Here is a 27,280-nt window from a genome sequence, read left to right as displayed (position 1 = left end):
CTTGCAGTGGCCGAGAGACAAAGCCTTCTGGAGAGGCTTTACAATGCAGTCCAGAAGCAACACATGAACCTCTGCCTGAGTATGCATACACCTTTTTTTTTTGCTATTATAATATATTAGAAGTTTGTTATGGGACATTTTTAGAACAGAAGGCCAGTGATATTGTGTCGGTAATCTATATGGCTACCTGTACTTGGCATGTAGTTCCGTGGGTTGGATTTAGGTATAGAAATGGATCCTTTGGGCTATACACAACACACTAATTGTGCTCAAAATCATTGGTTAACAATAAGTTTAATGGTTTTAGATTTTATAGAGTTAGATAAGACAGTTTGGTCTCCCATGATTCTCAGCTGTTTAGCCTTATAAACCCAAATATAAAGTGATAATTACAACATCATAATCAATCTACTGCACACCTGTTAATGATAAAAGTGAATTAGAGAGACACACCTCTGTGGTGTGCATGGCTCCTGATTGGTTCACTTTAGATTAAGCCCGCCCTGAAACATCTGAACATAGGTTCGCAATGCAAGACAAGGGTGTGTTTGTTGGGCTATTTATCCAACTACTGATCAATTGAGGCTAGCTACAAAGTTTTTACTGGCCCATTGCAAAAAAGAGGGAAAACATTATTACATAAAAACTGTGACATAGAGCTGTGCCAAATGAAATGATAAAATAAACAACTTATTTATAGAATAAATATAGTATGTACAATTTTCTTTGTGTGCATCTAAAAATAAATAGACAAAACTTGCTCCACAGAAGTATTCACAACTTTCCATTGAAAACAAGGCAGGGTGCTAGTACAAGGTTGTAAAATAGAGGTGAGAGGATACAGATCTCAGACTTTCCGAACACAGGTTTATAAAGGTCTGGTTTCTATCGGCGCCTGGCTCTTTGATAGCGCAATCCACATGGAAGAACGTCAGTGACTTAGTTCACAGTGATGCCCCCTGGCGCCCGTTTCTATATTACAGTACTCTGAACGGGAGTAGCGTCTTACAAGTTGTTTTACTTTGCTGTGGATGTTTTCCTATGTTCTTTACACGAAGCAATTAACAGAACAACAAAAATGAAATAAAAGTAACAAAGAAATTAAAAAGGTTGCAAAAGCCTCCAGAATTGACTCACATTACAGAATTGACAAACACTAATTTATAAAATCAGTTAGAGACAAAAGAAAGAATAACAAACGGACAGGATTCTTCAAGGTTTTGCACATCCCTGGTATGTGCCCTGCATATGCTATTTTTTTGTGGACCCTCAAAACAACACATATTTCTGAAAAGATGTGTATAGGTCAAGCATAACATGCAGGATTTGACCTAAACAAAGAGATTTCTCTCTGGTCACATGTACTCGGTACAGTCGCTCTGGCACTCGTGCTTTCTTTTTCTTTCAGAAGTATCTGTCTCCTCTTTGTTCTGCCTGACTGCTATGCCTTACAGAGGGCAAGACAAGTTTATCAACCCATGTGTGTGTGTGTGTGTGTGTGTGTGTGTTTGTGTGTGTGTGTGTGTGTGTGTGTGTGTGTGTGTGTGTGTGTGTGTGTGTGTGTGTGTGTGTGTGAGAGAGAGAATCTGTGAATGTTTCTGTTGTTTTAGAAAAAAGGCAACTTGGAAGTATGTAGCTTGCATCCTGGGTGAGCAGGTTACAACAAGGGTTTCCGGAAACGAGTGGTTTGTCGCGGCAACAGTGTGCCCAGGAAGGTTCCATCCCGCCGTTCAGGAACAACAACAATTAGAACATTCTGGAAGGCAAACCTTCAAGCCTTGAACAAGTGTAAAAGACAATAGCAGACATGCTAATGAAAGCTTCAGGGGAAAGAGCAGGCCGACTAAAGGGACCCCACATGGTTAGATAATAAGGTTGCCACCTTGGTTTAGTGAAAATCATGAAGGACAAATTAAATTGAAGTTGGTATTTAACAGATCAAAAGGTCAGATTTAATGAAGATACATTTCTCTATAAAACATCTGACTAGGTTCACTTTAATTTGGCTCGAAGTGGCTAACCGACATCGATCGTACAGGCCAATTCAAATGATTTCATTCACATGGAACACAAAAAGGTCCTTACATTCCCAGAAATGACCCGTGTTCCGGAGTGGAATACATTGGCGTATAGGACAGGAGAAACGTTTCAAAGTAAAGCGCAACCAAAACACGAACTGGTGGCAGCCCTATATGCTAGGTATCAAACTTGGAGGTGGACAAGGCTCCACCCAGAAGGGTAGTAAGGGTAGGAGGGTTAAGACACTTCTAAAGGGGAGGGCTGTCGGGGCCCACACCCACCATCTTGATTTTAAGGCCAACGTGACTCCAGGTTTTAAGGCCAAAGTTTGAAAGAGATTAAATCATTATAAAGACGATACAATAGCGGGAGAAAGCTCTGGCATAGCCCTATATAATAAATTACAATAACTAAAATTATTACAATATATTTAAATTCTGTATTTTCTATAAATAATAGAAGCACTTAGTGATTAAGCATTCTACGCTTGTCTGTGCGTGTATTTTAACATCTGTCAGCCGCTCTGTCAAATTATACATTGTTTTTTCAAGTGTTAAAAGTTTATCTCATCTTTACAAACAGTGCCATCATCCCCATTGAAAATAATGAGGACTGGCTTGAGGAAACAAAACAGACAGTGATTCATATCAAATTATCAACAACTAGAATAATCATTGTCAAAATAAAGTAGAATAAGGAGACAAACAAACAAACAGTCGGTAGACTCTGGTGTTTAGTCGTGTAAGGGGGCCGTAGAGCTGCAGTCAGTGTCTAAGTCTGGACGGTTTGGCTGGGTTGAGATGCCTTCATACACAATACTTCCCCCAGTTAAAAACATACTCCCACATATATATGTAAGGGATAATGCCCGACGAGGTGTCCATTATAAGGAATTAATGGACGACGCATGGACGAGGCATGAACCGTCCGTCGCGCAGCGGAAGACGGATGCCTCCGCGAAGTCCATTAATTCCTGACAATGGACACCTCGAAGGGCATTATCCCGCTTATACCACGGTCACTTGCCAAAGAAAATAAATTAAGACCATTCATTTATATTTTCATGCGTTTTACAATCCAAATATAACGTTTTTCACAAGCCCTAACTTTGTTTCCCTGGTAACGCCTGAGGGTTTGATTAATTCCTGGAACAACCATTACCCTCCCATAAGGTTCTTATGCAAGGGATCGTTGTTCACTACTCCAGTAATTAGGACGGACCTTAGCTACGACTTGGCAACGGGAGGTATTCTAGTCCGCTCAGCTATGAGCCATAGAGCTAACGTTATGCATTGTACATATTTATAATTCGAAATTCGTCCCAGCCTTTATACCACAGATACTCTAGGGTCTATAGCATATAACCTATATAATAATATAGCCTTGTCTGATTACAGTTAAATTCATTTTTAACAATTTACCAGCTCTCGTTTTGAAGACGGAATCACCGCGCCATTGTTTCAATGGGAAACGCAACGGCCTATACTTTCAACATAAAGTGTACATATTTGTAATTTGAAATTCGTCACAGCCTTTATACAAAAGATACTATATGGTCTATAGCATAAAACCACATTTTCTGATTACAGTTTAATGCATTTTGCACAATTTACCAGCTCTCGTTTTGAAGGCTGAACAGACAATTTGACTGGAACTACTTAGCAGGTGTCCGTATATCGGGAGTTAATGCACACCCTGCAGCCATTCAGAATCAAGCATTCCCCCAGACCGTGGTATATGTATATATATATATATATATATCGCCATATATATATGTATATGTTGTATTTTCCTTCATACATTGAGAAGTAGGAATGATTTCTCAAGTTGAAGTCCATTGCTAAAGATTCTGCTGAGATGAGAAGCTTGGTTGAGGTCAGCCCTTACGTATGTGCTCTCCACATCATGTTTCAGGCTGAATGGGAAGGGTCTGTCACTATGCAAGCTTGGGTGGTTGCTTGGATGTGCTTGTCTGTGTGTGTGTGTGTGTGTGTGTGTGTGTGTGTGTGTGTGTGTGTGTGTGTGTGTGTGTGTGTGTGTGTGTGTGTGTTTATTTCTGCCTGTGTACGTGTGAATCTTTTGATAGGTGTGTATGTTCTGATACCGGGGTATCAAGTGTACTGATATGTATTTGTTTGCCTTGCACATAAGCCTGTGTGCTCACGAGTGTGTGCCGATCTGAATGTTGTTTTGGGTCAATGCCTGATGGTTAACATGAGCGCGTTGCCATGGCGACGGTCGTGGTTCAGTCACCCACGTCCGTGTCTCTGTCCCCGATGAGCCAAAGCACGTGGAAGCAGAGCGCCAGGAAGCCCGTGCCCAGCAGGTCTCCCAGAGCCGTCAGGTAGGGGATGGAGAAGTTGTCCGGGTCCATGCCCCGCCCCCACATCCAGTGCACCATCCAGTCGGCCAGGTACAGCAGGATCAGCACCTGGGGCGGCGGGAGGAAGTGCTTTAAACCCTGCCTCTATCAAAACAAACCCCGCCTCCATCAAAACAAACGCCGCCTCCATCAAAACAAACACCGCCTCCATCAAAACAAACCCTGCCTCCATCAAAACAAACCCCGCCTCCATCAAAACAAACGCCGCCTCCATCAAAACAAACCCTGCCTCCATCAAAACAAACCCCGCCTCCATCAAAACAAACGCCGCCTCCATCAAAACAAACCCTGCCTCCATCAAAACAAACCCCGCCTCCATCAAAACAAACCCCGCCTCCATCAAAACAAACACCGCCTCCATCAAAACAAACCCCGCCTCCATCAAAACAAGTCCATAAGTACAACACAGAACTCCCAGGTCAATGGTCACATCATGGAGAAAAATATGAAATCCATTAATAATGCATGCAAAAGTGTGTTTTCATTCTTCATTTTGATTTAATTAAGGACTTTTTTGTATGTACTTATTTTACTTTTTGTCACTATCTGTAGGCCTACATATCTGTTGGTTTTCACGTTACCTTTTTGTCTGTTATTAAACTAGTCCTTGGAGGACTCAACGGAGCATCCCTGTTTAAACAACGGTTGAGGATACGTTTTACATGTTTTACCGGTGTGCTCTTTTAAATGCCAGCTCTTCTGCATCAGTCTGCTGCCCTCTAGAGCAGTGGTTCCCAACCGCTTCTGTCTGGGGTTGGCCCCTTGACCCGTTCTGACAGGCCACATGCATGCGTATTGATGACTCTTCTAAATTGACATTTATTTAATTCATATGAGATTGCACTTATTTTTCATATTTCATACATTTCATATTGCGACTCAGCCAGTCCAGTTTCAACTCCTTTACTCAGTAACTTGAGTTAATGAGTGGCCCCATAAGCTTTGATAGTTCTGGGGGTAGTGTGTATACAGCTGTTACCAGGCTGTTCCCCACATTCTGCTCTTCTGCTTGGGTTTGATGTGAGTCAAAGCTGAGAAGGTCACTTCAAACATATAAGTAGATCCGAAAGGCAAAAGTTCATGTAATGCATGATTTTCTAGCCCGGGTATTCCATTTCAACATCACCCCAAAACCATGTTGTTGACTTTCCAGATGTGCCATCTAAATATTCCACTATAAGAGATTTTGATGCATTTTTGCAGGTGGTTTGCAAGCTTGCTGCTGCTTTCATTCACACTGAATGGGTTCCTCCTCCAATGCAGTTGTTCTGACTTTGCTAAGGGAAGTACTAGTTGAAATCATTATCAAGTTTGGACAGATTTTACCATGTTCATCATATGAATGCTGCCAGCATGTTGGTGGCTAGATGTTCATAACCCGTTGGAAACAGAACACATCTCAATCCTCACATTTTCTCTCCCATAGTCAGACAGATAACGAATATTGGGTTATCATGTTTTCAAATCATTCAACTGCACTTTAACTCAGTTTTAGTTATATTTATATTAGATGTGTATTAATGTTTGTTTTCTATCATAATGTTTATATTGTTTATATTGTTCCTTGTCCTCTCTTTTTTGAGCACCAGGGGGGAGCTCTCCCAAATTTCGCTGTACCCGTACCTGTACCTGTACATTGACAAATAAAGATAATACATTCATTCATTCCTTCACTTTCGTTATGATTACATTCACTTTGTCACACATGTTTAAGAGCCATTGAACCCAAAGTGTGCTAAAAAAGAAGTACAAAGTTTGCATGCATCGTAACCAGGGGGATAACACGCCCCCCTCCTCCCTAAAACAGCTTCAGATTAAAAAAATAATCTGTTTTATCAAGAATCCCTGCATGTGCAGGGATCCTGCAGGTGCTCTGACGCCACTGTAGATGGGCTTTCTTCATTTAATTATTTGTAAGGATTTCGCCACAGAATTATTTGTAAGGATTCCGCCTCGAACTTAAAAGTGAATACAAACAAGATGAACTTGTCATTAAACTGCTGGTGTTTGGATGTAGTCTGTTTTCCTTCTTTCACTGGACCCACAGAAACGTACCTGCAGAAGGGCGGCGCCCAGGTAGAAGGCAACAAAGATGGACGTCAGGGTGGTGTGTCCGCCTCGCATGGAGTTGATGGTGTAGAGGAAGACGAGGTGGCCGGGTGCCACCAGCATGAAGAGAACGCGGGCGGAGCGCGCGTTCAGCGCTGAACGGAGGATGAACGGAGACGGAGAAGTGTCAAAATTATTTTTTTATTGGAATGCAGCCCTTTATTTTTTACATTTAGGGAATTAAGCAGATGCTTTTATCCAAAGCGACTTACAACGGTTATTACACACATTCACACACAGACAGACGGCGGAGTCAACCATGCAAAGAGACCATGCCAGCTCATCAGGAGCAGTTAGGTGTAAGTGCCTTGCTCAGGGACAGGAGCTAGGAAGAGCTGGGGATCAAACTAGCAATCTTTCAGTAACAAATAAACCTACTCTACCTCCTGAGCTAAGGTGACCCCTTTATCATGGATTGTTTTGTCTGCTTTTCAAAGTACACGTTCCATATTTTACAACAATGTCTATTTTTGTATTAAATGCTGCATTGCCTTGTTGGTTGTGATCAGCTCTTCTCCGGCTGGGGCATGTTTATCCAGCATGTGTTGCAGTGGCCTTTTGGGACGCAGCACTATTCCTGCCAGCAATGTTTACGTGTATGCCCTTTGTTCAAGTAACACAACCCATATTTTGCTGTCTTAAATGTCTGCCACGGTGGCCAATTAAGTTTGTTACTGCCAGTTAAATAACAAATGGCTGGAGACCAATTTTAAAACGGGCTGCAAACCAACGCGCATACAGGCCCCGAAATAGCACGCACATTACCCATGTCGAATTCATGATGCAATTCAATTCCATCAGTTCAATTGTGGTGCGAAAAAGCAGAAACAATGGAAGATTCCAGCAGTCTGGACGAATGACTTACAGGAACCGAAGAATGAGGTGCAGGGTGTGGGGCACTTCCTGGGGGGGTAGTTGGGGTCCCCTAAGGGAAGGCCATTCATGTGCAGGTAGGTGGAGATCCTGCTGGCCTGAACCGCCACCAGGTTCCCGCCAACGCCTGTCAACAGAGAAGGATCAGACACACACACACACACACACACACACACACACACACACGCACACACACACACACACACGTACACAAGCTCATGAAATAATTTTGTAGTTTTTTAAAAACATTTTTATATTTACATCAATACAGCCAGTCGTGTCATGACATCTTTCACTTTGATTTGAAAGAAGGAAAACAGAAAGTTTAGGACGAAAGTTTGCTTGGTCCAAGTTAACATCAATGAGTTCCGCCCGTCTTTCCACACAGACACACACATACACACACACACACACACACACACACACACACACACACACACACACACACACACACACACACAACAAACACATACAGAAACAAACCCACACCCTCAAACCACATACACACGTAGTGACAAAGGAAGAAAAATAGTGAACCAGAATCTCACATGTTTTTCGGTGGTAAGGATTGACATAAGCTAATGACTTCCTATTAGCCAGGGTCAGAGTGACTTCATACAGGTCAACTCACTGGGAAGTCTCCTAAAATGCTGATTTACCATTCAGGTGTTTCTGTAATGGAATTACATCCAATTTCACCCTTGGCCATTGTCACAGGTCGATTCCTATTCCATCGTGAAGCCATCATCCAACACTCAAACTGTTATGAATAATCAAGGTTATGAAGTTTACAGCTTCATATAATGTTTTTCCTATTTGTATTACAGTATGGGCTTCACGTTTTAGGACACAAAAGGTAAATATGACCCAATATGTAATGGTTATGTTTTGGGCCTGTCCATCCATCCCTTACTTACCGTTGATGACAGGAGTGAAAACAGCCATACCCGCAAAGTTTGGGTTGGACACCGTCTTGTCCAGGATCAGGCCGCCAACACTGAGGAGGAAACACAGCATTAGATCAAACTCTCACATGGTTTATGAAGAAATCTATCTTCATCAATTCACCTTTCTTTATACAAACAATATTTTTTTGGTAATTTACAGATAAAAAAATATCCTCTTCAAAAGTGATAACCGTATATACCGAATATAAATATCCATAGCAGCCTCTGGATGAATTTAAATTTGGAGATATTTATTGATAATACTTTCTTAGCCTGGTGTATTTTAGTGTGTTGGTGTGTGTATGTCTCTCTGACGGTTACAGTTTGTGTTACCTGCTGATCGCCATGGCGATGATGACGGGCTCCCAGCCCGAATACAGCACCTCTCTGGTGGACGGAATCTTGCGAGCGATCAGCACCCATATGGGACACAGGGCCACGAACACAGCACACACCAGGGGGCTGGCCCAGTCGTTGTGCTCTGGAGGGGGAGCAGGGAGAACAAACACATTAGCCCACAAAAAAACCTGAGCTCTCGTCCAGTGGTGAAAACGGTCGGAGACCAGTCTTTGTTCTGGTCCTTCTAACTTCTAGTCATAATCTGGAGTAGGCTGGCCTGATCCGGCCTGGAGGGAGGAGAACAGCGCTGTGCTCCGTCTCTAGGGGAGGAGAACCGCGCTGTGTTCCGTCCCTACAGGAGGAGAACAGCGCTGTGTTCCGTCCCTAGGGGAGGAGAACAGCGTTGTGTTCCGTCTCTAGAGGAGGAGAACAGCGCTGTGTCCGTCCCTAGGGGGTGCTGTGACACTGGTGTGAAGTCACTGGGCCGAGCAAACGCTGAAGGATGATGGGCTAAGATGGGTTTTGTTTTTGTTGGTGTGTGTGTGTGTATGTGTGTGTGTGTGTGGGTGTGTGTATTTGTGTGTGTGTGTGTGTGTGTTTAATCTGTCTTTGTTTGTGGGTGTTTTAGTTAACTTGTTGTTTGATTGTTTGTTTGTTTTGTTTTTTTGTGTTTGTCTATTTGTGTGTTTGTGGGAGATATTGAGTGAGAGCAAGAGAGAGAGAGAGGTAAACATTAAGAGATAATGCACAATGCCTATTTATTTCAGTGAGTGTGTGAGACAGACGGACAGACAGACAGACAGACAGACAGACAGACAGACAGACAGACAGACAGACGGAAGGACACAAACAGACGGACAGACAGAATGAAACAGACAGACGGAAGGACACAGCCAGACAGACAGCCAGACAGACAGACAGACAGACAGCCATGGCTAATACCCTGAGTATTTAAGACCTGAGAGCCAGAGGATGAGTGATGTGATTCCCTCACAATGGTCAGAGTAGGTTTGCCCACTGGTCTGTGGTTAGTCTGTTTATCTATGCGTGTGTGTGTGGGTAGTTCTACTATGTCCGTGTGCATGTCTGCCTCTCCCCTTCAGCGAGGCCCTGTGGTGTAGTGTGTTGGACCCCGGACCTGTGGGCTGGACGTCCACGTCTCTCAGCTAACAATAGACCTGGCAGACGCCGGTTCTCTGCCTTTCTGTTTTTTTGACTTGAGATGAGTGAGATGAGTGTGGCTTTCATAACAACGCAACCAACTAGTCTAGCCATGGTGAAAACAATGGCAAGTCCTGACTCTGTGTTCACACTGCACCAGCTGTAGACGGATGACAGTGGGGGTGACTGACATATGGGGGACGCAATTTGATTGGTCGACGGATCCGTCGTAGCCTGAAAAGTTGAACATTGCTCAACTTTTTGAAGCATGCAACGGAGCAGACAGAACGGACAGACCCAGAATGCATTTCGAGACTGCACATGCAAAGTCAATGAGATCCGTAGACGGACGGATGCAGTGTGAACGCGGCGTGAGCCATGTCTGTGTATGTGTGTGTGTTTGTGTGTGTGTGCTTGTGTGTGTTTGTGTGTGTGTGGTGAGTGTCTGTGTGTGTGTGTTTGTTTTCAATAGTGTTTGTGTATGCGTTCATTGTCACGCGTGTGTGTTAATGTGTGTGTGTGTATCTGTGTTTGTTTCTGACTGTGTGTGTGAGTAGTATTTATAGCGTATTTTTGCATGTATGTTTGCGCATGCGTGAGGGCTTTGGTTGGTGCGTGCGTGAGCGTGTGTGTGTGTATGTTTGTGGATGTGCATGCGTGTGTGTGTGTGTGTGTGTGTTACCTAGCTCCTTGTACAGTCCTGTAGAGATGCCCGCCAACAGAGACAGAGTGATGAGGTCACCCAGACTGGCAGCGATGGGCGTGGCCACATTGTCCGGGTTGATACCCACCTTCCTGGACAACAGGATCACACCGATCATGATGAGACCTGGACACCAGGGGGAGGGGAGGGGTGGAGGTCAACACGGGATTGAAAAAGAAATGGACACAGCCACTTGAGATAACAAGTGAGCCTCGTCTCAGTCAGATGGAGTCTAGCCGCTCAGACCTGCTGTGTGGACCATAGGACTTGTGCCACATATCTTTGGACACTATAAATAAATGTGTCAATCATTGTTGAATGAATTCCTTGCTGTTGGATGTCATAGGCCTGCTTGCTCATAGCCCCATTGTAAATCGTTATATCGTAAAATGATGGGTAAACCGCAAGAGGTTAAATAATTTTCACTGTTCATTGAGACACATCCGGCATATCTATTGATAACAAACTGTTAACCGCAATAGTTTGTTAGCAATAGAATATGTTTCCATTTGACTGAAGGATTAGCTGACGTTATCGCTATCGCTGTCGTTAGGTCAATAAAAAAAAAGTGCCAACTTTATTTTAAAGTCACCAAGCAAACAGTTTAAGTACAGTAAGTGAGTCAGTACAGCTCACCCAAACCACGCCTCTTCCTTTGAACAATTATTGTATTAGCATCATAATTAATATTATTCTATAACATTCTAATATAATCATTTAGCATCATTATTAAAATGATGGTGACCTTGTAATCATCATTATAAAATAATAATTAAGCATCATAATTAATATTATGATGGCCTAGTAGCTATCATTATCAGTCCTTCGGAGGAGACGTAAAACCGAGGACCTGACTCACTGAGGTCAGCCCAACCAGGCTCATTCAATCTGGCCTTCTAATCATCCTCCTGCATAATTGGCTGATTCGTTAATTCCCTCACTCTCCACCTCAAGCTGGTGTGTGGGGAGCGTTCTGGCGCCGATTGGCCGCCGTGCATCACCCAGTGGGTGCTACACACTGGTGGTGGAGAGTGAGGTCCCCCCTTCACTGTAAAGCGTCTTTGAGTGTCTAGAAAAGCGCTACATAAATTCAATCATTATTATTATTAATTATTATAATATAATCATTAAGTATCGATATTAATATCATGGTGGCCTAGGAACTAACACTATAATATTATAATTTAGCATCATTATTAATATTATAATATAAATTACTAGGAATTTAGTAATTAGAAAAGCTGAGGCGTGATTCTTTATCTAGGTACTTTAACTTTAACTTAAACGATAATCAGCAACAATCATCATTGAGATTTCCTTCTACATTACAACAATAATAATATTTGCATAGAGATGAAAAGCGATATCCAGATCTTTGCACGTCCCCCCTGGACTAAACCCTCCCCCTGCCGGAGGGTCCGCGGCCCCCCTGTGGGACCCTGGTCCAGGTGACCCACCTAGCAGCAGGGAGGCTATGAAGGCCGTGGCCACACTGGAGGCACACAGCACCACGGCGTGGCCCAGCCTGAACTGACCCTCTGGGATCCAGCCAAAGATCACAGCCGCTATGGAGGCCAGGAAGCCCACCACTGTGGCCTGGACCTGTGTATAGACACACACACACACACGCACACGCACACACACACACACACACACACACACACACACACACACACACACACAGGCACGCACTCACACACGTACGCACGCACACACATACAACCACACACATGGATACACACACACAGGCACGCACACACACATACACATACAAGCACATGCACACTCGCACACGCAGACACCGCGCAATTAATCTCGAAGCTCAGAGCTACACGCTTATAGTTTTAATAAAAGTATATGTTGCTGATATACAACTAGAAAGGTTGCACTTCTTAACCTTTGAAATGATCTCTGATGAACTATGATCTATAGTTTATCTATAAAGAATCTTTACATTACAAGCGTCCTTTCCCATGCTCCTTCAGGCTCAGTGTGTACACTAATACATGGACTAACTGATAGCAACCCTCCCTTCCCTGAGTGTGTCATGGCCGCTAACCAAGCTGAAGATATAACATCTGGAGCACAGCACATGATTGCGCATTGTGTTTGATTCTCGGGTCGTACTGCGGCCCGGTGGCCAGAGATCAGGGGAGTTGAATTAACATTGTCAGGACATCCGGTAACTGTGCATTCAGCAACACATGAGATCCCACCACTCCTGATAGCAACCATGCCTGCACCAGCACCACAGCGACTAGTAAAACAAGCAGTAATACAACGTGATCATAACTGATCTGTTGATACAAACGGAAGAGGGGGGGGTGTACCTGGATGAGGGCCAGATTCCCCACGATCATCTTCCACATGTCCTTGGATGTGTCCATCTGCCCGATGTTCGCCTGGGGGGAGGGGGGGGGGGGGGGGGGTGCAGGCGGTCAAGACAACTCACAGCACTCCTCTGTGTCCTCTCCTCTGTGTGTGTGTGTGTGTGTGTGTGTATGTGTGTGTCTCTGTGGACATTGTGTGAACACGGTGGCGTCCCAGTTTCCTCGGTACAAAGAGACAGTTCAGTTCAAGGGACAATAAGACACTGATCACGGTAGCAGCCTGCCCCCCCCCCCCCCCCCACTCTGCAATCCAACCCTGTGGCCGACTCCACTTATCTCATCCCTCTCTGCAACACACACATCCCCACCCACACACACACACACACACACACACACACACACACACACACACACAAGGTCTGCAGCAACATGTGCTGTTGGCGGAGGTGTGTTTCCATGGGGCTATGATCCTAATGGGTTATCTAGAATGGTCTCAGACCTTGCAAGACTTGATCTGGCGTCAAGTCGCATAAAAGACGTATTGCGTCCTTCGATTTCCACCTTACTGAGCAGAAATAGGTGTCGGTCGATGTGAATATGAAGATATGCTAATTATTTCTCTGATTTACCTAAAGGAGACAGGCTTCTTGGTGTGTGTGTGTGTGTGTGTGTGTGTGTGTGTGTGTGTGTGTGTGTGTGTGTGTGTGTGTGTGTGTGTGTGTGTGTGGGTGTGTGTGTGTATCTAATTAGCATTTTTGCAGATACTGCCATTTAATACTGAGATCTAAATTAATCATTGAAGTGATGAATCATTTTACATACGACTCAAACTAAATGAAGTGTTGTGGTTCAAATAATGTTTGTGTTCCCAGCGCAGCTTCCAGGTGATGTGACATTGTGATTAGCCTCGTGATTAGTCGACCGCCAGTGGAGGATGTTAACGATGAGGGGATCCAACCGCTAGGGCGGGGGCCATGTTGCTGAACTCTTGTTTGACGAGCCAAATGTGCAAATGTCAGCCTGATGATTAACAAATACACCTGTCTGCAACGCCTTGTAGTGCGTTGAAATGAATGTGTATGCTGGAGTCATTAAAACATATTTTGTCTTTGTTTGCCTAATGTACAGATATATAGGGTTTCAAACATTTTCTGCTACTTTGAGAAAGGTCTGGAGTGTAATGTTGTCATCGGGCTGTTGATGATAGGCCATAGCTATGGTTGAAACTGTTTGTTTATTTGATCTTGCCTTCTATGCTAAAACGGTAACAAACAAATAAAAAAATTATATCATTGATGTATGCACTATTTCTAATGAATAGTATTGAGTTAGACTTTAGTTAAACAAATAAATAATTGTACCAATTTGCTTACTAATAAGAACTTAACATTATATAATGGTTATCAATCATAACCACACTTTGGCATGCACTGCCTAGGTTCTACTCTAAAAGATCAACATGAGCTGTGATAAAATGCAAATCAATGAAATTGAGCAGTGAGAGGTTGGTTTGCTCTGCCTGTGAGCAGAAAAGTGTTATGGGGCTGAGAGAGAGAGACAGACAGACAGACAGACAGACAGACTGACTGACTGACTGACTGACTGACTGACTGACTGACTGACAGAGAGAGAGAGAAAATATGAGAGAGAGAAAACACAGAAAATATGGTCACTGTCAGGCAGAGAAGGTTGAGACAGAGGAGTACTTCCTTTTACATTGTAAAAAATATGAAATTTTAACACAGATATAGGATTTTACAGACACGGAACATAAGGACAACATTTAAATTCTTCTTGGTGAAGGTCCTTCTGCTGCCCTGGCAGCACAATATGTCCTGAAATGTCATAACCTGAGAGATTCAGTCTGATTTTGATTTTCTATGACATTAACGTATATCCACATTAATGATGTTGCTTGATTATTTGTAACCTGTTATCTGTACAATTATTCTTGTTTAACTTGAATATTGCTTTGGCAAAACTGTACTCAAACAGTTATGTTACAAGAGATGTGGAGGGAGAGTAGGAAAATATAGGGCCAAACAGAGAGCATGCATGTTTGATTGGGTGTGCACCCATCCGTGCTTTGATGGGACACGCAAAGCCGACCCCTCGAAATCACCCCCAACCCAGCTCCTTCTATCACCGCATCGGACCATGAGTTAGTAAGATTACACGGCTAACTTAGACTTTAGACAAAAATCCATTGAAGCACTTGTCCTATGTTTAAGGGTTTGCACAAGGTAAGTCCTAAATTGTTTTGCAGGAGAAACAAGAGATATAATAATAATGGCAGCAATGACATTAAACTTTTAAATTATATAATTATTTGAAAGAATGAATAATAACAAAAAAAGCTGTTGAAAACTCTCGCCGCGATCTTCATGCATGGTAATACGTCTCAGACACGAAGAATGCACAATTATTGTTTAAGGCATGATTTATGCTGAAATATTGTTACATTTGAGGAATATACATGTGTTGTATTTGGTGTACACCTACTTATTAAATGGAATATAATATATGCAGACACATATATGGAAATGTGAAAATAATTTCATCATGATAGATCTCCCTCTAACTTCCAGCAGAGCACTATCTTGCAGAGCTGGATGGTGGTTCTGCCATCCAAACCCTGAATAAAAGTTTAGGGTTGAAATGCCCCTGAAGGCCTTTCATCTCTGGATCCATTTAAGTGTGTGTGTGTTTGTGTGTTTGTGTGTGTGTGTGTATTATGTATTATATATTATTATATTATATATTATTATGTATTATGCCAGAAAGATGAGAGAGAGAGAGAGAGAGAGAGAGAGAGAGAGAGAGAAAAAGAGAGAAAGAGAGAGAGAGAGAAAAAGAGAGAAAGAGAGAGAGAGAGAGAAGGAGACAAAGAGAGAGGAAAAAAGGGAAGGAGAGCTCAAACCTTTATAAGTATACTGCAGTAAAGTAATGCTGCTCAATTTCTCCAGTCAATATGCAAACTCAATTTTACAGTTGTTCGCAAACGTTACAATCATAAATGTATATTATTCAAACACATAGTTCTATAATATCACCGTAATATCCCAGAAGGACAGCAAAGAGGGACAGAGATAAAGGTCAAAGACATAATTTTATAACTCATTTGTCGAAAAGTAACCCTGGGATAAAGTACATCAGTTCATGGGAATTAAGCAGCATTGCATCACATTGCCAGCCAGGATCACAGATTAAAACCCTTGCACTTATTTCTTCCAGTAATAAGTGCATTAGGAGACGTACACTGTTCCTAATCTTCTAGCAATCAGCGGCATCGTTGAAATAAACGTGGTCTGGGCCCAGAGTCAGGGCTAGATGATCCCCATAAGGGTAATGTCTTGGGACAGTTTGCAGAAAAACAACCCACCTAATGCTTCTCCATATGCACCACCTTTCAGTTCCCACCGTTGCATTATAAAAGATAATCACACAATCTTTAGTTGGGATTCAAACGCGTCATGAAACTGTCTGCAGCGCAGGGCTTTGCCGCGGTAGGTGGGCATTTCTTCTAGCATAGTGTTCCGTTTTGCTGCTTGTTAGCCACAGAGCGATGGAAAGAATGCCAGGGGTCGGTGTGCTTAAGACAAAATCACTGCTGGGCTAATTGGCTTAGCACCCAAATAGCTGTATAGGGTGACAGGCTCTGAAGCTGTGGACCCTCTACCGGACGGCACGGTGAGGTTCTTTGACCACTCCTGCTACAATGAACCACAGTTTGGTGGACATGCAGCTGGCTATCAGCTGAGGTCCCAATGCAGATGTTATCCCTCAAATCTCCAAGTCAAACTAACAACTAGCAATTAGCAAGATGCCATCCTGGTCTCTTAGCCAAGGAGAGCATTTAACTAACGACTGGTTAATCGGAGTGGAGATAGGCAATTTGTGCTTGGAAGACCTACAAAAAAACTACAGACAGACAGACACACACACCACACACCTATCCTCCTATCCACTATCATCCTTTCTTTGCATTAGAGCGAGAAAAGGGATGTTTGCAGTTTGAAGAAAGCCCCTTGAGCAAGGGAATGGAATGCTTCTATCAGTGTATATGGGCCCTAGGTAACATAGGTGACCACGACCCCAGGGTCAAGCCTGTCGTTTGGTCAATCCCTTTAAGATTGACTGAAGGATCCTCAGTTCATTGAGCAATGTGTGTGTTAATGTGGTGATAGTGGTGATATCAGGAGTAGGGATCAATTTGATATCTTAATACTATTGAAGCCAAAAACGCCACACACACACACACACACACACACACACACACACACACACACACACACACACACACACACACACACACACACACACACAACACACACACAGAAACAAACACACACACACACAACACACATTCAAACATGCACATACGCACAAAAACACTCACACACACAAACACTCAGGTGTCCCTACCGCGGTGGAGAGTCTTGAAGCTAGGGTCATCTCCAGGTTGCCTTTGAGTCCCAGAAGAGCGGGGACCAGGATGAACACCTCGGTCACCTCTGTGAACACGATCCAGTGCTGCGAAACAAAGACACACACGTCAAAGGTCTGCTCTGAGGACACACATAATGGCCTGCTGCTGGACACTGAATACACAGCAGAATCCAACAGGACACAGAGATCCTATTTTATTTAATCGTTATCAGTGGTAAAGATCGGGGTCAATTGTCAATGTCATGTAAAAATCCTGCTGTGAAACACAATCTACCTAGGTTTGGAAACAATTGCTGGTTCGGGGACGCACCCTTGTAGGGTTTTCATTTCTGGTATTAAAGGCTGCATATTATGAGTCCACGTTTGATGCTGGCTAGCTTAGACATCATACCATCATTATCAATGACTGCTTGTCTGATTGAATGCATATGAGATCTCTGAATAGCTTGCTTCTTAACTAGGAGCAGGCTCTTGTCAATCTCAAGCGATCTCTCTATATCTGTGTCTCTGTCTGTGTGTGTCTCTCTCTCTGCCTCTGTCTCTCTGTGTGTGTGTGTGTGTGTGTGTGTGTGTGTGTGTGTGTGTGTGTGTCTCTCTCTCTCTCTCTCTCTCTCTCTCTCTCTCTCTCTGTCTCTTTGACCTTTTCTCAAGGTCATTTCAAATTGATCCAGCCATGAAACGTGATCCATTCTCTCTGAATCTGTCTCTACAGATGCTTAATGGATCATGAAGCCTCTCCTTTGGCTCACTCCTCCCGGCTGAGTACTTTTCCCCAGGCCGCTATTATCATCTGAGTCATCGTCCTCTAAGTTGTATCTGAAAAAAAGTAGCCTACTTGTTTAGCATCTTACACTAGCTGTCCTTGTTGTATATGGGGAATGGGTTAACCTAGACATTGTAAGTGCTTGGAACTTGGTTCTATGAACATCCTTTCTCTACCGACAGTGATATATTGTTTCTCTTTTTTCTGACATGTGCTTATTGTTTTTTGCCTCTCTTCTCCGCAAAATAAGGGTTAGGGCTAAATGGCCTAAATGTAAATGTAAATGTATCTGCATTTGTTTCCATCCTCCAATTCTCCAGTTTTTTTAAAGTCTGACCATGTATCAATAATGTCTCCGATAACGATACATGATCGTCGCATGAAAACACTGTGACTGAGTGAGTCAGCTGACCAGGCTCCAAGCACTGGGGAGCCAGAGGACGTCGATCGTCCACCCAGTGAGAGGGCTCCTCGTAGTGGACTGCCCACTCAGCCACGGCCGAGGAACCCCTCTGAACTACAGATGGTAAAGTTACAAGGTGAAGCTTAAAAGAGGGGATTCATCTCTCTCTCTCTCTCTCTCTCTCGCTCTCTCTCTCCTCTCGCCAGCAGTTCAGCTAGCTAGCTCACAGACACCCCTGTGACCACGGCTAGCCAAGCACAAAAGGCCCGCTCTCGGGTTTATAAAACCTCCATAAAGATTTAGTTTTATCTCGGTCGCTGTCTATGTCCCTGTATCTGTGTCTCTCGCCCCGCACACACACACGCGCGCGCACACACACACACACACACACACACACACACACACACACACACACACACACGATTTACAGATCATGTATATATATATATATATATATATATATATATATATATATATATACTCTCCGTCTACCCTGTGGAGATATATGTTGCTGTCTCCATTGGGATCCTGGCCCCTAGCCAAACAACTCCCCTCTCATCTCCACCGCTCACCAGCTAGCTGTACTTTTTTTATTTTCTGGGAACCTCTGGAGGCCCGGCCCCTTCCTGGGGTCCCCCGGGGGTATGTAGTCCTAGCTGGTCTCGTGTTGCAGAGCCACTTCCACTGTAAATACTGGCCATGGAAAGTAGGGGCAGGACCACTCGGGTGAGCCGGAGACATGCTGCGTGAGCGTCACCGCGACCCAGTGACATCACAGGGGGTCTCTCCCCCTGCCCTACCCAGGGGGGGGGGGGGGGGGGGGGGGGACACATACTAAAGGAGAACAGCTTTCTGCAAGTGCCGACGGGTTAGGAGAGAAAGAGAGGTATACAGAGAGAGAGAGAGAGAGAGAGAGAGAGAGAGAGAGAGAGAGAGAGAGAGAGAGGAGGAGAAGGAGGGGGGGGAGAGTATGTGAGAGACAGAGAGAAAGGGAGAGAGAGGGAGAGAGAATGTGTGAGAGAGAGAGAGAGAGAGAGAGAGAGAGAGAGAGAGAAAATGTGTCTGACGATAACTCTTATGCAAGGGAGAGAGAGAAATCAACACTACACCTGCCAATGGGTGGCAAAAAATGTGGCAATTACATGACCAATAGCAGGGCTATATCTCTAAGCACTAATCCTGTTTGACTCTGTCCTGGCTCTACTCGGCCGGCCGTCCTGCTATGCACATCGGGGGCCGATGCGAGCACTGTGGTTACTGGACCAGGAACACATCATTATGATGATGTCGGCGATCGCTGGAGCAAGAACCATTCAGATGCAAAAGACTCTAGAGTCTACACCGTACAGCACATGGCAATTTCGGTGTCTGTAACGATAGACGTAACACCACTAATCTACAGTCCGACCAGGATGTATAGGGTCAACAGTTGGTGGTAAACTACAAATTTCTCGATTCATTTTTTAATTGTGGGCAAAATAAGTGACATTGTGCCTTTTTGTGATTAAGCAACTGTTCTGGTAATGTCCCATAACATTAATAAACATAAGTTGAGTGAAGTCTACATCTGTATTGATCATTCACAAAGGTTATACAATACAATAACACCATCTTCAACTCGACCACACACTAAAGTTAAGAATGCACACTTCATACCATTCATTGCTCATCAGTAAGAAGGTTATACGTTTGACCAACAAAAACAAACAAGTGACCGATGGCTCGCTCTGTGGGACAGAGCCCGTGGAGTCCCATAAACTCTCCTGGCTGGTTCCATTGCAGAACCTGAGTAAACCCACTGGATGTGGTCAGACCCAGACCGCTGCAGAGTGGGCAGAGGGAGGCTTTGTGGCACAGACACCAGGACCCATTTTCCGCCCCCTGTTTACTGCTGTGGTGTGTTGGCTGTATTTTTAAGTTAGTGTTGTTTTGGGTTAAAAACAACAACAAAAAGGTTTTTAGATATGTCTCTTTGCTAAACAGGATGTCCCATGGAACCGAAGCATGGGACAGACGTTCATGCAGCGGAGGACCAGAAAGTAATATGGACCCACAGACAGAAGAGAGGACACAGGCTGAACAGGCCTACAGACAGACGGAAAGTCAGGCAGACAGAAGAAAGGATACAGGCTGAACAGGCCTACAGGCAGATGGAAAGTCAGGCAGACAGAAGAGAGGACACAGGCTGAACAGGCCTACAGGCACACGGAAAGTCAGGCAGACAGAAGAGAGGACACAGGCTGAACAGGCCTACAGGCAGACAGAAAGACAGGCAGACAGAAGAGATGACACAGGCTGAACAGGCCTACAGGCAGATGGAAACACAGGCAGACAGAAGAGAGGACACAGGCTGAACAGGCCTACAGGCAGACAGAAAGACAGGCAGACAGAAGAGATGACACAGGCTGAACAGGCCTACAGGCAGACAGAAACACAGGCAGACAGAAGAGAGGACACAGGCTGAACAGGCCTACAGGCAGAGGGAAACACAGGCAGACAGAAGAGAGGACACAGGCTGAACAGGCCTACAGGCAGAGGGAAACACAGGCAGACAGAAGAGAGGACACAGGCTGAACAGGCCTACAGGCAGATGGAAAACAGAGCTAAACAGGTAGACAGAACAACCGACAGACAAGCAGACAGAAAAGAAAGACAGACAGACAGACAGAACAACCGACAGATAGCCGGACAGAAGACACTGACAGGCAGACAGAACAAAAGATTGAAAGGCAGACAAAAGAGACAGACAGGCAGACAGAAAGGACAGACAGATAGGCAGACAGAACAACAGACAGGCAGGCAGACAGAACAACAGCCAGACAGGCAGACAGAAGAGACAGACAGGCAGACAGAAAGGACAGACAGGCAGACAGTGAGAACCACCTACAGACAGGCAATAAACAATAAAAGGAAATACTGGTTCTAAAAACCAACAGAAACCTAAAAGGGACCGAGTGGAGAGACAGAGAGACAGAAAAACAGGTGCTTAGAGTGATATCTTGGTTCTTCACAGTCATTGGAATTTGGTGGGACTGCGGAGAAGAGAGGAATGTGTGGGTTGCACAATTAAAATGGCTGAAATACTTCAATTCCGAAGACCTGTGGTTTGAGTCCATAGCCACACCGGTAATCTCCTTATGGCCTAGGACAGACAGAGGCACTCGCTGTGGCAAGTGTCATTCTGAGGGGCCAAACACCCAAATGAGTGAGATGGACAATTTAACAGCCGGTCTGCTAGCTAGACTATGCTAATACTTGTGCCTAATATATCTCCATTCCAGCCCATCAGCCCACCATACCATACCAGCAGCCAGAAGCAGGACTGCTCTTGATGAACGGTTCATGGGAGCGGGGCCGGAACTCAATGATTAGATGGATTTAAAGAGAGAAGCTTGGGCAGTCTAAGCAAAAGTAAAGAGGCAGATTTACAGAGAGAGTTAAGAGATGAGTTGAGAGAGAGAGATAGCGGAGAGAGAGTTAAGAGAGTAGGAGAGATAGTCGGAGAGAGAGAGAGATAGTCGGAGAGAGAGAGAGAGAGAGCGAGGAAGAGAGAGAGGGGGGGAGAGAGAGAATTAGAGAGGGAGAGAGGGACTGAGACGGAGAGAGACGGAGAGAGAGACTGAGACAGAGAGAGACGGAGAGAGAGAGACAGAGAGAGAGAGAGACGGCGAGAGAGAGAGAGTCGGACTGAGAGTCGGACGACAGCTCTTATGCAACAGTAGAGACCGGATTAGCTGAGTAAGCAAGGAGATTAAGATGGAGAGGCTGGACGAGGAGATGATAAGCATAACTCTTCAAACCTCTTCGGACCATAAACTCATATAGATTAACTTCATTTACTCAATTACACAGCAAAAAAAGCTTGGTACATGGTTTATTTCCTTTTGACCAGAGCTGAAGAGCCATCGGCTGCAGTTCATCAGATCACTGTGGAAAAGTAAGAGTGGACGCCCTCTTTTTCTTTTTTTTCTTCTTTCTGACACTTTTCACTAAGCTACCCCCCCCCCCCCCCCCCCCCCTGCTCCTTCATTTGGAGTTCCTGGGGGTACACCAGCGCTGGCACGGGATGGGGCCCCTGTGTGCCTGGGGCCCAGCGCCCTGGCAACCGGACACCTCTCTGCTTCATCTGAGAGACCAGCTGACCTTAAAGAAATATATGACCAGTCAGGGCTCTCTCTCTCTCTCTCCGTCTCTCTCTCTCGCTCTGTCTTTCTCTCTCCGTCTCTCCCCGTCTCAGTCTCTCTCTCCGTCTCTCTCTGTCTCAGTCCCTCTCTCCCTCTCTCATTCTCCCTCTCCCCCTCTATTTCTCTCTCTCTCTCTCTCTCTCTCTCACCCTCTCTTTCCCTCTCATCCTCTCTCACCCTCTCTCTCACCCTCTCCCCTCGCCTCTTCCTTTTCCCTGCACCTACAACACTGACTGACCCTCCCTGGATCCATTGAAGCACACACAATCATGCATGTCCAAAGAAAGGGAGAGAGAGAGAGAGAGAGAGAGAGAGAGAGAGAGAGAGAGAGAGCAGCAATGAGCGGAATGGAGAGAAAGAAAGGTTGATCAACAGAGGAGGAAAGCCGGATAGAAAGAACGGAGAGAGAACAAAATGAATGTAGGAAGAAGAGAATAAAGAAAGAAGGAACAGAAGAAAGAGAGGAATAAAGGCAGAAAGAATGAAAGAACAGAAGAAAGAAAGAAAGAACAGAAGAAAGAAAGAAAGAAAGAAAGAAAGAAAGGAAGGAACAGCTGTTGTGTGTTGACTGGAGAACAGGAAGCTCTGCGTTGGAGGTTCACTTCTTTGAAGCCACCTTTTCTATTCTATTCTCTTCTATTCTTCCTGTTGAGCTCGCATTAGGCCCGACAATTATGCTTATCTGGGCTGACCCGGCTTCTAAATAGGTATCACTGTGAGACAAACTGATCATTAAAAGCTGTTATTTTGACACACAATATATGTGTGTATCAAGAGCTCTACTCTGGGTGCTTTTGAGACCGTGGGCAAGCATGTGCCGGCTCTTGGGACAGTGCAAAGAAAACAAGTTATGTAAATACCCCCATTCTCCCCGTGGACCCACCCTGGCCACCCGTCATTGGCCCACAGGAGAATGATTGACACATACAAGGACCAATGCTCCTCATGGAACAGGTTAATTGAAAAACGCAAATCTTCAGACCTCAAACAATGTTTACTAGGCTGTGCAGCCCACACGTCAGACACCTTTATATGCATTTGCTATGTGACTTAATAAACTAAATAGCGCATCATTCTCACGTGTCAAAGCCTCCTGACAGTAGCTTTGCAATTTCCCAAGTGAGTAACCCCACAACCAAGAAGCAACATTAGTAATAATGCCCTCCTTTGTATGAAAAGCCATCTGGAATTAAATTGGAAGCAAACCTTTAGTACTCAGGGCAGTTCAATCACGATGTATTCCTCTGTCATGTGTTTCCTGTGGCTGAATGCAATGCTGTGTGACAGACGGTGTGTTCAGCCCTGGGTTTCAGATGCTGCACATCAGGGTTTTAGAAAAGAAAGACCCAATAGGCCATGGAGAGGCTGATCCATCTTACCTGCACAATGTCCAGCACCATCCCCGCCGCCACCGTCCCAAACCCGGCCAGCAGGAAGGGGAAGACCACCTGCAGGCCGATGGAGAAGGCGGTCTCCTTGAGGGGAGGCGGCGGCTCGGGGCTCTGGCCCCCGCTGGTGTCGTCGCTCTCGTTGCTCTGGGAAGCGTTCTCCAGCAGCGCGTCCTCCTCGCGCTGGCCTTTGGCGTTGGCGCGGCAGTCCGCGATGGCCACCAGCTCCGAGCGATCCTCCCCCTCCGCGGGGTCGCCCAGGGCCCTGTCGTTGAAGGAGGTGACCTCTGTGACCTCTGTGAGCTCGTACTCGCCCGGCCGGTCAGTGTCTGGCCGCGGCTCTTCGGCGCCGGGGTTCTCCTCGCTGAGGAGGACGGGGTGCACCAGGCCGTTGGAGGTGAGGAAAGGAGGCGAGAGGGGCCCGCCTTCCTTCTTTAGCTCCATCGCCACACCGGACATGTCGGTGTCGGGCTGTTTGTCTTGCTCGTTGGACCAAAGTACCATGCGGAGACCGTGGGACGACGGGAGGCTCTGCGGGGAACCGGGTGGGAACAGTTCTGCACCGTTGAAGGGAATCTGAACACCTGATCGGTTTTTGGGAACCTGATCAGTCCAATTGATTTATCCCATTAAAAAAATGTGTTGTTGAGTGGCACTTGCGCGTGTGTGTGTTATATACACACATATAATAATATAATAATTATAATAAAAAGTCGTTCTAAGGGGGTGGAAGGTGCGAGTCCCTTCTCGAGGCGCGACTGTGTTCCTGTCGGTGCTTCGGGAGCAGAACCAGTATGTTCTCCATTCACTGCAAGATGACGGTAAACGGGAAAAACAGAATCTCAGTGTTCGTCAAAGAACAAAAACGAGCAGGCAGATCCCTGTGGTGAACCAGGTAGGAGTCGGAGACACTGGAGTGTGTGCGTCTGGCGTGCGTCTCCGACGGCGCACCGTGCAGTGGCGGTGAGGTCTGCAGCCGGACGGGTGGGAGAGGGTCACCTTACACCACGTGGCCTCTGGCACTTCTTCAGCTGAGATATTTAAAGGTCTGCAGCCACGGCGGCTTTGATTACTGACGCACAAAAGTATTCTCCTGACGGTCAACTGGAGAAAGAAAGCACACACACACACACACACACACACACACACACACACACACAAATATAAATGTTACTGTCGGTGGAAATGTTAAAAAAAAAAGACATGACACTAAACACTAAAATCAACGATACATATTAGTTCACTGAGCTATGGACCCTGTAGGCTTGGGACAGCGTAACTGTGACCCCCCCCCCCCCCCCCCCCCCCCCCCGAAACACTATTTAGTAGTCAGGACAAATCCCCTGGAACCCAACATGGCACAGACGTAAATTAGTCCTCTCCGGTCCGGTCTGAATGGGAGAACCCTCCTCTCTATTCCTGCAAGTTCCTCCAGCACACCGCGAGGAGAACCCAGTCCATTAACACACCATGCATCCCATAATATATAATAGTAGTCCTACCAAAAGCCTTGACATCAAATGCAATATTTTCTCCAGCAGTGGCGAATCCAATCATATCGCTGTATGCTACACCACCGTTTGTCTATTGTCCTCCTATAAGTGATGCTCTGGATTCCAATAGACGCGGAAGTAAGACCCGCTCTTCTTATAATACGCCTCATTCTGTATTATAAGAAGAGCGGGTCTTACTTCCTTATATTGTAATAGCCCAACAACGTCAACGGCGCGCTTTTACGCAGTAAACCTGTCCAGCAGGCGTTAAGGTCTACAGATACAGCAGAGGTATCAGAGGTGTGTACCTGGTAGGACGGCTGTCTCCTTGAGGCTGCAGGCTGCAGGCTCCGCTTCTCCCCCTAGCACCGTGCTCTGGCTGCAGACGTAGAGGATGCCGGTACGCATGCTTTAAGTAGGCTCCGGTAAGGTCCCGCTTCCGTGTTAATCGTTAACCCTCCGCGGTAGGCTGCTACTTGCCCCGACCCGTCACAATTTTCCATTTATTAGTCCGTCCGATGCGAGAAGAGCGTTTATGGTAACTATTCGGTGAGGACAGGAAGTCACTAAGGCGGATCCTCCCCCCCCCCCCCCCCCCCCCCTCCCCACACACACACACACCGTCAAACACACCGTCACACACACATGCACACACATAGACACGCGTACACACACACACACACACACACACACACAAACACACACACTAGCCCACATACAAAGACACACACATACACACACTTATTGTACCCTGTTTGTGTTTGTGTGGGTGTGTGCATGTCTGTGTGCGTGCACATGCCCGTGATGGTGTACAGCAGAGTGCACTTGGTGGTGAATGCATGTGGTGGTGCCAGTCTCCGCTGATTGTAGTCATCAACAGACCAAATGTTTTCAGTTTAAGAGCCCATTCCGAGTTCTCTATGGATTTTATTTCATATAGTAACTAGGTGCATGGTTTGTCGCTCATCCATCAACACGTTTAAAGAGTAAACTCTTATGTAAGTGGTTGTTCAGTGCTGATGATCTTTAACCTTAGAATAACAGGGATGGGGTGAGTGTGTGTGTGTGTGTGTGTGTGTGTGTGTGTGTGTGTGTGTGTGTGTGTGTGTGTGCATGTGTGTGTGTGTGTGAGTGTGTGTGTACATGTGTGTTGGGGTTGGAGGTCACAGAGTTTGACAGCGTTGTTACCTAGGGATCATACACCCTAATGATATCCAGGGGGAACCAGCTGCCTTGTTTGGATATTATTGTGGTTGTTGTGGTAACCCTGGCGATAACTCGGGGCATGGCTGGGTGTGTGTCAATCAAGTACAGGATACTGGTGACTTTTCAGTGGCTATCGCCTCCAATCTGGCCTGGTAAGTTATTACTGTGTATGTACTGCAATGTGTCGACCGGCCGATGGAAACCTCTTTTGTGATGAGGAAATCATTGGCGAGAAGAATTTGTCCCATTTTGTGGGTTGTTAAGAAAAATATAACCTAGCTTGGTGTTTAAAAGTCCAACATGGTGTTTGTTGAGACTAAGACGACAGCTTCTTGTCTAACTAAAGGGACATTGTTGTTAATGATCACAAACCTTTTTCCGACTTGGGTAAGGCGCTGATGTTTGTTACGTATTAATGGTGTTTATTCTGTGTAAGGTCGGGAGGAAGTGGACAGACTTAAGACTTAAAGAATGACAGGATGGATGTTTTCATGTTGATGACCCTCAAAGAAACAATCATTTGCCGAGCA

The 27,280-nt window shown here is 45.3% G+C and overlaps 1 protein-coding gene across 2 annotated transcripts; it reads right to left on the bottom strand.

Annotated features, from left to right (window-relative positions):
• Window positions 1-63: 63 nt before the first annotated feature.
• Window positions 64-26,024, bottom strand: slc41a1 (solute carrier family 41 member 1). Of its 2 annotated transcripts, none has more exons than XM_079742002.1 (11): window positions 25,853-26,024; window positions 24,043-25,155; window positions 17,290-17,397; window positions 12,865-12,936; window positions 11,992-12,136; window positions 10,514-10,660; window positions 8,665-8,812; window positions 8,302-8,381; window positions 7,377-7,511; window positions 6,458-6,606; window positions 64-4,450 (listed from the first exon to the last, which is right to left on the bottom strand). In XM_079742002.1, exons 2-11 carry the CDS (start codon window positions 24,553-24,555, stop codon window positions 4,265-4,267), a joined length of 1,683 nt encoding a protein of 560 aa, XP_079598128.1. In that variant the 5' UTR covers window positions 24,556-25,155; window positions 25,853-26,024; the 3' UTR covers window positions 64-4,264. The 2 variants fall into 2 exon arrangements, with proteins under 2 accessions (XP_079598128.1, XP_079598129.1); XM_079742003.1 differs by lacking the exon at window positions 25,853-26,024 and adding an exon at window positions 25,554-25,633.
• Window positions 26,025-27,280: the final 1,256 nt, after the last annotated feature.

Source organism: Pollachius pollachius, assembly GCF_949987615.1.
Source record: "Pollachius pollachius genome assembly, chromosome: 8".
NCBI lineage: Eukaryota > Metazoa > Chordata > Actinopteri > Gadiformes > Gadidae > Pollachius > Pollachius pollachius.
This window is presented reverse-complemented; position numbering and strand designations above follow the sequence as displayed.

Bases quoted from the DNA above. Each gene is read 5' to 3' on its own strand.
- slc41a1 (XM_079742002.1), bottom strand. From the start codon at position 24,555: ATGGTACTTTGGTCCAACGAGCAAGACAAACAGCCCGACACCGACATG. The intron at 6,607-7,376 runs GTAAGTCATTCG...TCCTCCGTTCAG, and splicing joins CACCTCATTCTTCGGTTCCT to CGCTGAACGCGCGCTCCGCC. The intron at 4,451-6,457 runs GTACGTTTCTGT...CCGCCGCCCCAG, and splicing joins TGGGCGCCGCCCTTCTGCAG to GTGCTGATCCTGCTGTACCT.